Source organism: Capronia epimyces (genome assembly GCF_000585565.1).
Source record: "Capronia epimyces CBS 606.96 chromosome Unknown aczIQ-supercont1.1, whole genome shotgun sequence".
Lineage (NCBI taxonomy): Eukaryota > Fungi > Ascomycota > Eurotiomycetes > Chaetothyriales > Herpotrichiellaceae > Capronia > Capronia epimyces.
In genome coordinates, this window is record NW_006912904.1 from 3638176 (window position 1) to 3652639 (window position 14464).

Genomic DNA, 14464 nt, shown 5'->3' on the forward strand with positions numbered 1-14464 from the left:
GAGCACTTTTACTTTTACCCTTCTGACAGTGGTCAAGGTCGAACACGCCAACACCATTAGCACTGGTAGAGCCGGTTATGGTGCGCGATACCCTCGTACTCGAGTCTCCAGTCCAAACAGCAACAAACAGGTACAGTACTTCAGATAGCAACAAACGGCGGTACAGTACTTCAGAAAAGTCATATCTCCATCCATGCATGGGGTGTGACAGTAACAGGCCTGAGGAGGCATCAATCATTCAGGTGGGAAGTGAGTAAGGTATCTATGCATCAATCATTCAGGTAGGAAGTGAGTAGTACCTATCTGGTCACTGGTTACAAAGAACCTGTCTAGAAACGTTACACAGGACCTCTCTATCCATGCACTCCGAGCACTAAGTTTGGTCAACCCTAACGGATAACCCCTCCTGTCCAGACTACAGTACCTTTCATCCTGTGAGTTGACACATATTCCCAATTTAGTAGCCTCCCACCTAAGATTCTCTACTTCGCAGGACATTCGACCCGTCATTCAGAAAACATAAATATAGATGGGCTGGGTCTGCGTCGTCGTGTAGCTAGCTTGGCGCAATGTCGGGTATACATAATATAGAATAGAAGATTGTGGGCAATATCATGTATAGATATAGAACAGAAGATTGTGGCCTTGCAGCTGATGTGATTAGCATGTATCGCAATGCCAGGTATAGATATAGAACAAAAGATTGTGGACTTCAGTTGATGTAATCATCATATATCATGTATCGTATATCCGTGCTTCTTCCATATATATTCTAGATCCAGGTTCATATCATCCCATTTCATAACCATATCATCCCATTTCATACCATCTATGACCATATCATCTCTTTACATGTCCTTCAGCATCCAGGCTCCCTGCGCTTGCGCCGACTCGTCCTTGGACAACCTTGCAAAAGTCCTCTCGGCCTGAACTTCCAACCTACTGACCAGATCGGATTCTGGACCAGAACCAGAACCAGAACCAGAACCAGAATCAGAATCAAAGACCAGCCGACTCTGCGATACTGGCAGGATTGGAATTGGGGCCTGCACCGTGGCTTGTCCACTTGAAAAGCTTCGTTGTCGACGACCGTCGTCCTCGTCACCATCGTCATGGTCATGCTTGTAACAATAGATCAATGGAAGTAACGACGATTTCCACGACGGCCCTCCCAAATGATGCGTCTCCCAGATGGTGATGCCCAATGTAAGCATTCCTAGAAGGACAATCGCCAACGGTAAAGTAATCCACGGCCATCGAACCACGACAAAGGACTTGGTGGTGGTATTGTGTCCGGCGACCGACAAATTACCATACTGTTGGACTACATCACTGACGATGGAATTGGCGTTCGAAACGACCAGAGAGAAGTCGTCTACGAGGTCGATTCCTTCCCACTTCACACTGGAATAGTTGCCTTCCAGTGAGAAACCTGGTGTATCGCTGCACCGCCAATTGTTTTTTTCTAGGCAATTGCCGGAGATAGAATAGGTAGTACGGCCCACCATCGCGCGGGCCAGAGTGTCCATGCCAGCGCCGTACATGAATGGCTCGACGGTAAACTCGGTGCCGTTCACTTTGGCGGACCAGCTCAGATCGTAAATAGTCCCTGAATGGCCTATGATTGCACCATACTGGGTGGAGAGGACGTTGGACACCAAGTTACCTTCAACGACCGACCTATCGTACTCGTTGACACAATACGTGAGGGCACACTCGAGGGAATTGTTCAGAAATGGTAGTGCAGTCTGCGAGTTGAGTCCAAACTCGGCGTAGCCCAGCGCCACCACGGGGCCCTCGACCCCGGCGAAGCTTTGTGGTGTCCAATCCGTAGTGTTCAAAAACCCGCCTACAGGCACCATCACATTGAGAGGCCATACAATTTTGCGCACCATATCTCCGGAATATTCAACCTCATCAGGATCACCGTCCGGGTTCTCACTGTCGACGAAAGCCGAGATGGTGGAGTTGACTCTGACGCTGTAGCCCTTCCTAGGGATGATCTCCCACTCGAAGGAAGAGCTGGAGACGACACTTCCGTCCTGTTTGTTTTGGCGAGCAGCGGATACCATGCCGGCGAGGTTGGCCGCATTCGGCGACAGATTCTTCACCGACGTCGTCTTCGTCACGTTTTGACATCTCGCGCACATGTCCAGCGTGTAGTAGTTCGGCCAGGCACAGTTCCCACTTGGACAGGTCGCTTCCAAAGGAGAGACCGCGGCTTGTGATGTTGCATTGGAAGTCGAGCGTTGCAAATTTCTGCGTCGAATCAATGCCCGAGCTGCTGAAACAAGTTCGGTCTCTTCCTTTTGTTGCACATGTGCCAGCATAGCAGCTGTAATCTGTGCGTCCGTCTCAGGGTAGTCCTCGATTGCTGTGACGATGTCCTCTGTCATGGAAGTGGTGGAGTTGATGTGAATGCCACCAGATGCTATCGGGACCACCCTGTCCTGAATAGTGAGTAACTGTTGAACAAATGGCTCGAAGCCTAGGGCGCCGACCATGACGACTGCGGCGAGATAGGCTATGACACTGCTTCCGTCAGGAGATGATATTGACTCATGTATAGTAATGGCAATACATTGCGAATACTTACCCGCCACGAAAGCTGAAAAGCATGAGGACCGATCCGAGAGGGCCTCTACTTGCATTATCCATGTTCTGTAGGTCTACTAGGTTGCGCCGCTTCTTGAACCAGAGCCATTTACATTGCGAGAGTGATGTTCCCACACTCATCAGGATGGACGTGCGTGAGATCGTGGCCAGGAAAGAGATGACAGCGTTCAGCTGGGCTCGCAACAGAATTAGCAGATGCACTTGACTTTTATTGAACCCCGCACATGGATGTGCTCTCGGCTCTGATAGTGCCGCCAAAGGTGGGAGGGCAGTACACACCGTGATTCCTTTGACGAGACGAGGCACCGGCTTTTGGTCGTAAGCCATGAGCACCCCAAAGATGCTGAATATCCCGCCGAGGCTGACCAAGGCCGCGCCGAGTTCCAACCACCACCTATCTGCAACCAGTCGGGGCCACCGACCGGCTTCTTTGGGAGCATAGATCTTTGATGGTGGCCTTTGCTTCTCGGTCAGGTCCGTTGGCGCAGGGTTCGCGTGGGCGGCTGACGTGCTTGAGAGACCGTGAAGCGACGCGCCCGGCGTGGCCACAGGAGATGCACAACTAAACGGGGGAGAGACGTCTGGTGAGGTATCAATAGTATCGTTTGTGGATGAAGCCGCCATTACAAGACCGTGGTGATCCGTCAAGTGGGTTGGAGAAGGGTCCATCGAGTGGTAATTGGCCGTGGCCGGCATTTTTGAGCGCGTTAAATGAACGTCTTGGTTGACTCTTAGTTGAAAGACTCGCCTTGGTGAAAGAGAAGCTTCACGTCGTGGCGAGCCTCATGGGAGAAAAAAGAGCATGAATGCAACGACGCCGGTCGGTACTTACTGATCAACGAAATACGGCCGAGAAGGTCCCTCAGTCGCCTCAGCCGCATGGCCAGACAGTTCCTCCACGGGCGAGTATTTGGGATGCCTTGTCGGGAGGCATAGCGTGGAACTTATGCACGAGGGAGCCAATAGAACTCAAGAAAGCCCCCTGTCTTTGCCAGGTCATCCAGGATGCTGCAGTCCCATTGCCGTACCTGTGTTACCTGCTGGTCTGCCTTCCACAGGAATCGGGCAACATTGCCGCCTTGTGGCTAGCACCTGGGTGATTCTGGCCACACCTGCCGGGATTGCAAGCTTTTGGCCCCCTTTCGAGCATTTCTGCTTGCATTCTGGGCCGTTGGGTTACTTTCCGCCCCCAGATGTGGGATGACCCCTTTGGGAACAAGCTGGGAGGTAGGTAGGATGTATCTCAGGATTTCAGACTGTAGTTAGATCTACCTCATACTTCCGAGGGGCCCAGAAAGGCATGAATGCCGAAGATCGAGAACCCCCTAATTACGTGGCATCACGTGACATCAAAGCTGGGCGGTTGGGCGGTAGGACGGTTATGGGCGTGTAAGCTATTAGACCATTTTAGAATTATATCATGTAGCTTATAATTAGGTAGATTGGCGGTCGAAGCAGGCGTATTCTGGTGTAAAAGGCAGCGGCTTAGGCCACTAATCCGCCTACATTCGGTGCAAGATCGTTGGAGGTTAGCTAACTAGATCTCCGCATAGGGTTCTGCACACCGCAGGCGCCTGAGACCACCAACTTATAATTACTTTCACACGTCACGGAGCTCGTCGTGTTGGACCAGGCTGCGTGCAGGCCGGTACAGTCTCAATGGACTCATCCTCGTTAGCCATCACGCGGATATTTCAACGGCTTTTCGCAAGGCCGTCTCGCCGATGTCTTCGCCTGACCAGTGCCGCCCGATACCCTCCTGTTCGACGGTTCGATCAGCGCAGGACGTATGCTCTCCAACGGAAGCAGGATGATAAAGATGGCGGCAGCCCGTGGCAGCAAAGAATCGATGCGTTTCCCAAGGACATGACACGGCAACTCCAAGAATATCCCCGGCTCACGGCACGCGACCTTCAGCATCGGACACAACGCCCGCGAAGGGTGAAAATGCTAACCAGGGACTTCATCGAAGGTATGGTGGCTTGGGGTCGTTCCAGAGCAAAGACTGATTTCTTGCGTCCGCAGATAGTCTCTACAACCCGAATTACGGCTATTTCTCCAAACATGCGACCATCTTCAACGCCGGCAAGCCGTTCGACTTCCCCGCCATCAAAGACGGCGCCGAGTTCAATCGCATGGTGGACTTGAGCTACGTCGAGTTCGAGGATGCCCTGGACGAGATCGAGCCCGACGAGGCCAGGCAGCTTTGGCACACCCCCACCGAACTGTTCCGACCTTACTATGGCGAAGCGATTGCGCGGTATTTGGTCACCAATTACAAGATGACGCTGTTTCCATACCACGATCTGATCATCTACGAGATGGGGGCGGGCAATGGCACATTGATGCGGAATATTCTGGACTACATCTACGAGTGGGAGCCCGAGGTGTACGCCCGGACCCAATTCAAGATCATCGAGATTTCCTCCGCGCTGGCCGACCTGCAAGTAACTAGCCTCAGCAGGTCCCCTTATGCCGCGGAGCATCGCAGTCACGTCCAGATCATCAACCGCTCGGTATTCGACTGGCAAGAATACGTCCATTCGCCGTGCTTCTTCCTTGCCCTGGAAGTCATCGACAATTTCCCCCACGATTGCCTGCGGTACGATCCAGAAACGGAAGAGCCGCTGCAGGGCAGTGTTCTGATAGATGAGGACGGCGAGTTTTTTGAGTTCTACGACCGCAATCTCGATCCCGTCGCTGAACGCTACCTCCGCCTGCGGGAGGTTGCTGCCCGATCGCCCTTCATCACCCCGGTGTCGCAGCCGAAATTCCTTCGACGCCTCCGACACTCTCTGCCGTTCGCCCCGAACCTGACCCAGCCGGAATACATCCCGACCCGGCTTTTGGAGTTCTTCCACGTCCTCCACAAGTACTTTCCGGCCCACCGCTTGGTCCTGTCTGATTTCAACTATCTTCCGGACGCCGTGCCAGGCATCAACGCCCCCGTCGTGCAGACCCGCTACCAGCGCCGCAATGTCCAGGTCACCACCCCGTTGGTGCACCAGGGTTACTTTGACATCTTCTTCCCCACCGACTTCGCCATGATGGAGGACATCTACCGTGCCGTCACGGGGAAGCTGACCAGAGTATCGTCGCACCGAGACTTCCTCGAGAGCTGGGCCTTTGTGGAGGAGACGCAGGTGCGCAATGGCGAAAATCCTATGTTGAGTTGGTATTCAAATGCTAGCGTCATGACCACGGTCTGAGTCTTTCAATATAAAAATATAAAGAAAAGATTCGAAGCGTATACTTCGTCTCGCAACTTTGATTGCAACGAGGAGTCTGAACCGGAGTGGACGCAAATGTCTGAGACCGCGACGGCCGCTAATCCCACTGAGTAGCTTTTTCGTGACTACATCTAGCGCGCCTCTAGCTATCTGAATGCCGTTTGGAAACCACTTCTCATGCATCAACTATCACGGATATTGGTTCCACCTTTCTAGTGTTCAACCTTGAACTCTGAACGTCCTGCCACTGGCCGTTTTTCTTTCCCGTTCTTCTGTCTCGGGTCTCGCACGGTTAAGAACTGAGAATGCTGTTAGCCCTGGTTTCGATGCTGGACGAGGAAAGCCAACACAAACCTTGCAAGAAATCTGCGGTCCTACGCCGCATCCTCGAGTGAATATACGCTTTGGAAGCTTTGATGTGATAGTGGAAGTAGTCGCGGAACGTCTGGATATGAGATATGACTTCGTCCCGTTGTTGTAGAGTCAGGTGTCGCGGGAACAAAACTGCGACGTGTCAGTCTCATGGTCTGGCGATTGCATTGGTGAGAGGGAAAGTCATTACCAAAAGTGATGAATCCCATTTCGCCTTTTTCTCCAGTCTTTCCAACCCCTTTTAAGCCTTGAAGTTCCAAAGGAGGATCACTCCTGAAAAGCACCTGCGGAGCGTTCTGAATAGCGCGCCTTCTCGCATCCACGAATTCCTGAAGGAAGACCTTGGCGAAGATCCGATCAACAGCGTCAATGAACATGGTAGAGAATATCACCGTGACACGGTCGAAGCTGGCCTTTATGTAGATTGCTTCTTCCTCGCGGTAATGAATTGACATGACCTCGCCTCCTTCCGCAATGCCCTGTGGTGCCGACTCCGAGGTATATTTGGCCGCCTCCGCGGAAAGTTGGGAGAACTCATCGTAGGCCTTCTCAAACGGCGCGGCCATGACGTTGCGTTTCAACAGGCTGATTCTCCGCACCAGCTCTTCTCGTTCTTCCGGGCTGGGTGGCAGATTCTCCAGATCTACCAGGATGCTAAAGTCGTAGCCTGCTTCCGTGGCCGTGATGTAGCTGCCATATTCTCTTTGCAGCACAGCTTCGGCTCCATATTGGACGAGTTCTCGGAAGCATTTGATCGAGAGGGATATCAGGATCTCCGTCTTCGTCGTCGGAGTCGATATGTGGAAGATCACGCCGTCGAAGTCCGAAACAACCTGGTCAATCGTTTGCGGAGGTGCGCCGGAAAACCGTTCTGTGAGGATGGACTGGATCAGGACGTTTTGGTAGTCTAAAAGGAGCATTGTGGGTAATCGGCTGCTCGAGCGGCAGCGAGAGAGTAAGTTGCTTGGTTGCTGTCAGTCTGCAAGCGGGCGTAGGGAAGACCAACTCGTGTCAATACACGTAGGAAATCAATCTTACTGCCACCCGGATTCAAACGGTAGCCTGCGGGCGGGCTTCAGTACTGTACACATGAAGTACGTACTAGCAACGCGGGCGTCGAACGTCAGCCTCAGTCGGCAAACCTGCCAAGTCTGGATTTATTAAAGTGCAATGGGGAGTTTGTCGTGTTTGCTCGAGAGTTTTCGTCCAAAAAAGTTGCGCCGGGCTCATTCCTCGACTTTTGCGACAGGGAACAGTCTGCGCAATGGTCAAGTCATATTTGTGAGTACCGGCTCTTTTGAGGCCTCATGTTGTTTCTCTCGTACTGACTGTCGCAGGAAATTCGAGCACAGCAAGACCTTTGGCCAGATCTGTACTGCCACCGCCAATGTGGTCTGGGACTCGGCTGCTGGCTATGAAGGCTTGACGACCAGAGGCGGAGCAGGCCGTGCCTATGTCGGTGCCAACGAGGAGGTTCTAGTGTGGGATCTCAAAACGTCGGAAAAAATTGGCTCGTGGAACGTCGATGACAACAACGCACTCGTTACTGTGATCTGCAGAAGCGACGTCGACCCAGACGTCTTTGCGGTCGGTTACGAAGATGGCAAGATTCGAATATGGGATTCAAGAACGGCGACAGTGATAATAACATTCAACGGACACAAGACCGCGGTTACACAGCTCAAGTTTGACCGTTCTGGAGTCCGTCTGGCAAGCGGCTCGAGAGACACAGACATTATCCTGTGGGATCTGGTCGCGGAAGTCGGCTTATACCGTTTACGAGGCCACAAAGACCAAATCACCTCGCTCCATTTCCTTACAGTGGATGACGTTCAGCCATTGCAAAGGGAGCGCCAGGAAGATCAGAACGACTCGGACAAATTCCTTCTCTCTACCAGCAAAGATGCACTGGTCAAAGTGTGGGACCTTTCCACTCAGCATTGCATAGAAACACATGTGACGCAGACTAATGGCGAATGCTGGGCATTGGCTCTGACCAAAGATGGCAGCGGCTGTATTACTGCTGGCAACGACGGGGAGCTCAAAGTGTGGTCGATCAACGAGTCTGTGATAAAAGACAAGCTGGGATCAGGCGGCCAAGAACAAAATAACATTCTACAGGAGCAGGGAACGTTGTATCGACAGGGGCGAGATCGACCGCTAGCTATTCACTTTCACCCAAGACGAAATTTAGTCGCGGTACACGGATCCGACAAATCAATCGAGTTACTACGAATCCGCTCAGAGAACGAAGTTCGGAGGGCTCTGACCAGGAAACGCAAGAGAAGGAAAGATAAGGAGGAGTCCAATGCTGACGCAAATCCCGGCGTGGATGCGGCCGACGAGGCGCACGACCCCAACGACATATCTACCGCCACCGTCGCCGACATATTCGTCCCATACGTGATTCTTCGAACAGGAGGCAAAGTTCGGTCGATAGCCTGGGCGGGCGAAAAGGCTGGAAAGTCCATCCACATCTTGGTAGCTACCTCAAACAACCAACTGGAACTATTCGATATCGCCGCATCAGACAAGACGAAGACCGCCGAACCTCCAGAGTATAGTCGGACCTTGTCGGTCGACATGCCTGGGCATCGTACAGATATTCGGTGTGTTGCACTGAGCTCGGACGACAGAATGCTCGCAACAGCGTCTCAGGGCAGTTTGAAGATATGGAACACCAAAACTCAAAGCTGTCTGCGGACTCTTGAGTGCGGCTATGCTCTCTGCATCTCCTTTCTGCCTGGCGACAAGATCGTCGTGGTAGGGACGCGGGAGGGTACACTCGAAGTGTTCGACATTGCAGCATCGACCCTGCTTGACACCATCAATGCTCACGACCGAGATATTTGGGCGCTGCAGGTCAGCCCGGATGGAAAGACTCTGGTTACAGGATCGGCCGACAAATCCGCCAAATTCTGGCAGTTCAAAGTTGTCCAGGAGGAAGTGCTGGGGACGAACCGGAAGAATGCAAAGCTGACCCTCGTTCATTCACGGACATTGAAGGTTGCCGATGACATTTTGAGCGTCCGGTTCTCGCCTGATGAGAGACTACTCGCCGTCAGTACCTTGGATAGTACCGTGAAGGTCTTCTTCGTGGACACTCTCAAATTGTTCCTGACACTTTACGGACACAAGCTACCGGTCCTCAGCATGGACATCAGTTACGACAGTAAGCTGATCGTCACGTCGAGCGCCGACAAGAATGTTCGGGTTTGGGGCCTGGACTTTGGGGACTGTCACAAGGCATTCTTTGCGCATCAGGACAGCATCCTTTCCGTCTTGTTTGTGCCCAACAACAACGACGGCAACGGTCACCACTTCTTTTCGGCGTCCAAGGACAGAGTCATCAAATACTATGACGCCGACAAGTTCGAGCAGATCCAAAAGCTGGAAGGCCACCACGGAGAGATTTGGGCTCTGGCAATTGCGCATTCGGGGGACTTCTTGATCAGTGCTAGCCATGACAAGAGTACCAGGATATGGCAGCAGACAGACGAGCAGATTTTCCTCGAAGAAGAGCGAGAAAAGGAGCTTGAAGAGCTGTATGAAAACACTCTCCTCACATCGCTGGAACACGGCGATGAGCAAGTCAATGGAAATGGTGAAGGCATCGAGGCGACAGCTGCGGGCAAGCAGACTGCGCAGACGCTCATGGCGGGTGAGAAGATCGCGGAAGCACTCGAGCTGGGCCTGGAAGACCTCATCGTAATGCGGCAGTACGAGCAGGCGAAGCGTACCAACCCGAAGGTTGCAATGCCACAGCGAGACGCGGTGTTCCTCGCCAACAACAATGTCTCTGCATCAGTCTACGTCTTGGGTGTCTTCCAAAAGGTCCCTTCCGCATCACTCCAGGATGCCCTCCTCGTCTTATCGTTCTCCCAACTGCCAGCATTGTTCACTTTTCTTGCTCTTTGGGCGGTAGAGGGACGAAACATCCCTCTCACTTGCCGGATCTTGTTTTTCATGCTCAAAATCCACCAGAAGCAGATTGTCAGTAGCCGGACAATGAGGGTGAGTTTGGAGGACCTCCGGGACAAGCTGCGGCACACTCTGGAGCATCAGAAGCACGATATCGGGTTCAACCTGGCCGGGCTCAGGATCCTCGGACGGCGGGCGGGGGAGTCAGGGGAAAGCGACTTTGTTGATGATTCGAAGTGGCAGGACAATCGACAGCTGGACAGTACTCGGGGGATGAAGAGAGGATTTGTCAATGTGGCGTAGCTACGATCGGCCCTGTTGGCACAGCTCTATGAAGGGGAACTACGCATATTCTCACCCTTGCATACATAGCTTGCCCTCAGACATATCGGGTGTGATTTGGTCGGTGGATCTCAGGGGACAGATCCATCTGAGCCTCCTCTTCCTGGAAGATCAACCTGGATTGCCCTTTGAGCAAGATATCCAATAGCATTGGTAGCTTGCCGATAGCACAGACTTGGACTGCATGTCCGAAGAATCATCAATTTCAAATGAGGCGAGAAACTTTGCTAGTAGTTCTCGTCGGTGCGTGCCCCGGTCCAGCAAAGACCAGGACTCGTGTCTTCTTCAATTGTCATTTCGTCCAAGGGGCCTGTACCCTCTCACCGATAAATAGAGCACGGAAAATATTCGGCCGAGGGGACAGGCTTGTCGAACCGCGGTGGTGGATATATTCCGTTCATGGTGTGAAAAGTGAAAGGATCCTTCCTGGCTTTGCACACGGCCGCGTCTCTGCTCCGGGTTCTCTCGTCGGCTATCATCGTGTTATTGTGTTATTTGGAGCTTGTCTACCATACCATAGGCGGTCCAGTGCATTAGACCGGGAGCAATGCATAAACTGCAAGCGGTTAAGAGCAGAAGCAACGCCTGAGTAGTACTAGTACCATTGATTATACTTTTGACGGCAGATTCCATTACCTCTTAGGGTCCAGTTTTTTCGGGCAAGGTTGGTGCCATGATTTCTTCTGCTGTCTTTCGGGGAGACCCAACGAACAAGGTGTCGGGATGGCGGTTAGAGGTCAGAGGTCAGAGTGTGTGGGTTTGGAGTGCTGTACTCGTACGGAGTAGAGAACTGTCTCTCAGAGGAGAGTCGCTCGTTAGACGTGGACTTGCACACCACCGTGCAAACTTTAAGCGAATAAAGCGGACACTATGACCTTTTTACAGGATTTTGTTGGACTGTCTCGACTGTCATGCCCCACGGCAGTACCATGTCGAGCTGAACCCTTTGATGCCGTTCGAGCTGAGCTGTCCTGCCAGCAAGTCCTCTCACAGCTCACAGCAGTACCGGAGATCAAAATCCAAGTTCCCCAGCCTCGCTTGTCTCGCTTGCCTCGCCTGCCACAGTATTTCCGCTCCATGCTCCATTATTGACAAGTCCTTTCTACCTGTCAAACGGCGTATAGTAAGACCCAAACTCGGGTACTCATCCCCGACTACTAATATTATGATTGTGAATATTCTCTTGGGACCTGCGACCATGGGCGGAAGCTGCATCTGCCATCTGTCGTGCGTGGAGGCACGTGTTTGATAGCCATCTGTCAGTGTGCTAGCTGCGTACTTGGTAGGGAGTAAAGAGGTGGCCTAAGGGCCCTTCGAAAGGAGGGACTGTGGGTGGTTGCGTACAGTAGCAGAGTACTCCGTACGCTGTACGGAGTACGGAGTACTGTAGTCAAGCTGGCGAGAGTCAAGAGGTTGTTGAGGTGCGAGTGTGCGGTGTGCGGTGTGCAGTGTGTAGTGCACAGCGTAGCATGCACTGCTGCTGCCTGCGCTCTTCAGCTCTGCCCTCTTCCTGCTCTTCACACTCTTCTGCAGACTCGATAACTCCAGCTACGACTTCAAGCCCTAGAAAATCAAGACTTCCGGTGACCAGCTAGTGTACTACTACCTGAAGATCCCGCACAAGTACCAGCTCGTCCCTACCCAGCTGAACCCACTATCCCACTCTCCTCCCTAAATTTGTCGCCGGCCGGAGCCTGCACCTCATCGTCGTGGACTCCATAAGCGACGAGCGATACTGTCATTTTGTCCCCAGTGGCCTTCTATCGAACTTAACCTCCATACATCGCCCGATCCCCTATTTCCGTCCCACTCCTTGAAATTCTCGGGTTTTTGAACACCCTTTTCGACCTCCACAACAAATACCCCTGCTGAAGGCCGTGGGCGGCGGCCTCCACCGAAGACGTTACACAACCTCCACATCTGCCTCGTTTCACGCCGCCCATCTCCTAGGCACTCGCTTGTCACTGGGACAGGTCAAACCACAGCCGTTTTGTCCCACAATAAGAAGCGAAAAAATGGCCAGTGCGCCACCTCCATGGTTACTTGTTTGACTCAAAGAATTACGCCTGACAGGGTTCCAGGCCGCCAAATGCTCGTGTCCAACATTTATAACCATATTCCGCCCCAAGGCACCCTCTTTCCGCGGGCTTATGAGCTCTTTTAGTCGTCCACTTCACGGTAATCTACAACTGTGATAGGGCACAAGGGATCTTACTTGGCCAAGTACGGAGTACAAGATGTAGGATCGGCTCTCCCCCCTGTTGATCGCTGATTCCCCAAAAGAGGTGTTCCGTTCCAAAGATGCTGATTACCCCCATAGCTTGACCGTTGATTTAACCAGGATTGCCACCACAATGGGGTAAAACCAAGACCTTGGGGAGTACATACTGTACAGTGTATCCGTACATTCCATCGTACGAGATACGGAGCGAGCGTATCCCCACCAGATTGCTGCAACCAGATCTGACATGCCGAGTCTGGCGGGTCGATGATCTGCCCGAACCACAGTTTGGACCAACGCTCGTTGCAGCTGGACTTCCCGGGTGCGCATGAATGGTGAGCGGCGAGCGCTAGGCAGGGGAGTTCCCATCCTAAGTGCCCACAACTTGTTTGGAAATGACGGTTTGTGGCGTTCTGTCCCCAAGCCTGCAAGTATGCAGTGGGCTCTTCAGTCGAAACTAGCAGTCTCAGACTGCCTGCTGTCCCGGGCCAGCTCCCTACTAGGTCCCGCCGACTTGAGATCCGGACCCGATCATAATGTCAGCTCGGTCCATACTATTGGTCTCCCCACCACCTCCACCGCCTGGGATCTACTAGCCACCAGTGACGACAAGTCCCAATCCCTTGAAAGCGGCAAGGGGGCCGCAACGGTCAACAAACGCTCCGGCCGTAGGCGGCTGCACTCGCAATTTTAGCCTCTCAATGTTTGACGTGAAAAGTGAAGTCTTCGGCCACTCAGAAGCCACACACTAAAAGACACTCGATGAGGGTAATGCCGTGGCCTTCCTCAGTTTTGATGACTGCCAACCCAAGCCAGCGTTGGCCCACAGAAGCTGTGATGTCCATGGCATTCTCTCAGCCCCAGCAGTGCTTGTCCACGGGGGTAACACTCGATCCAGGCCGACCTGCCCACGAACTGGAGGCTCCTGGAGCTGGAGCAAATTTCGAAGAGTAAGGTGCCTGGCTAATCAACAACACCGGCACCGGTCCCAAAATGGAAACCACTGTTAGCAAGGACTCAAGCTACCGCTGTTCCTTTGACGGTGCCCTGTCCATTTCCAATGGGCAATTCACCGCCTGGTCAAACCGGGGACGGTACCGCATGGAGAGTCTATGATGGTACGGAGTACTACTGTTATTGCCAGTAGTTGATAATATAGCTAGGTACGCACGAACCTCTGGGCCTAGGGCCCCAGACTTGCAGGGGTAAAATTTGTCAGGCGCCGCCAACTAGACATTTGTCCTGGCACGATCATGTGCATTCTGGCCAGGGGTCACCCATGCACAGAGATCGATCTAGTGGAGCTTTGGCCGAGCGTTGATTACACGGGCTTTGCCATTCCCATTGCTACACATACAAAGTTCAATCTGGGCTCAGACAAGGCGAAGGGAATGAAGCTGGCCAACAACAGCCAACCTTCACTTACGGGGCGCAAGCTTCCGGCTGAAGGAGATCCGGCTTTGGCTGCCTCCCGTCTCCTCGTCAACAGTGAGTTCAGCATGAGCGTGGTCGAAATCAGAGGGATGATGGTGATACTTGCTCTGTCGTCTCTCGGACCCCTGTTAGTCTGTCATAGAGGGGCGCTAACTGATGACAAGAGACGGCATGGGCCCAAGCCAGGGTCTCTGTTCTTCAAGAGAATATCCGTACACCAGGTTCAGCCGGCCTTCCGAAAAGGGACGTTGACAGTTCCTAAATGGCCTTTTCTGGCGTGATGCTAGCTGAAGCTTCCAACGCCTCTTTCCATATCCTCAGACCTACT

The 14464-nt window shown here is 52.8% G+C and overlaps 4 protein-coding genes across 4 annotated transcripts; 2 read left to right on the forward strand and 2 right to left on the reverse strand.

Moving 5' to 3' along the window:
- Positions 1-848: 848 nt before the first annotated feature.
- On the reverse strand, positions 849-3312 carry A1O3_01317 (uncharacterized protein; the record flags this gene model as incomplete). Its single annotated transcript, XM_007731465.1, has 3 exons — positions 849-2532; positions 2597-2787; positions 2896-3312. The coding sequence occupies 3 exons, from the start codon at positions 3310-3312 to the stop codon at positions 849-851; spliced, it is 2292 nt and encodes a 763-aa protein (XP_007729655.1).
- A 963-nt stretch (positions 3313-4275) lies between these two features.
- A1O3_01318 (uncharacterized protein) lies at positions 4276-5825 on the forward strand (the record flags this gene model as incomplete). The annotated part of the gene is made up of 2 exons (XM_007731466.1): positions 4276-4588; positions 4642-5825. The coding sequence occupies 2 exons, from the start codon at positions 4276-4278 to the stop codon at positions 5823-5825; spliced, it is 1497 nt and encodes a 498-aa protein (XP_007729656.1).
- Positions 5826-6065: 240 nt separating this feature from the next.
- Positions 6066-7138, reverse strand: A1O3_01319 (actin like protein 2/3 complex, subunit 2; the record flags this gene model as incomplete). The annotated part of the gene is made up of 3 exons (XM_007731467.1): positions 6066-6145; positions 6201-6350; positions 6409-7138. 3 exons carry the CDS (start codon positions 7136-7138, stop codon positions 6066-6068), a joined length of 960 nt encoding a protein of 319 aa, XP_007729657.1.
- A 344-nt stretch (positions 7139-7482) lies between these two features.
- On the forward strand, positions 7483-10442 carry A1O3_01320 (uncharacterized protein; the record flags this gene model as incomplete). The annotated part of the gene is made up of 2 exons (XM_007731468.1): positions 7483-7499; positions 7556-10442. The coding sequence occupies 2 exons, from the start codon at positions 7483-7485 to the stop codon at positions 10440-10442; spliced, it is 2904 nt and encodes a 967-aa protein (XP_007729658.1).
- Positions 10443-14464: the final 4022 nt, after the last annotated feature.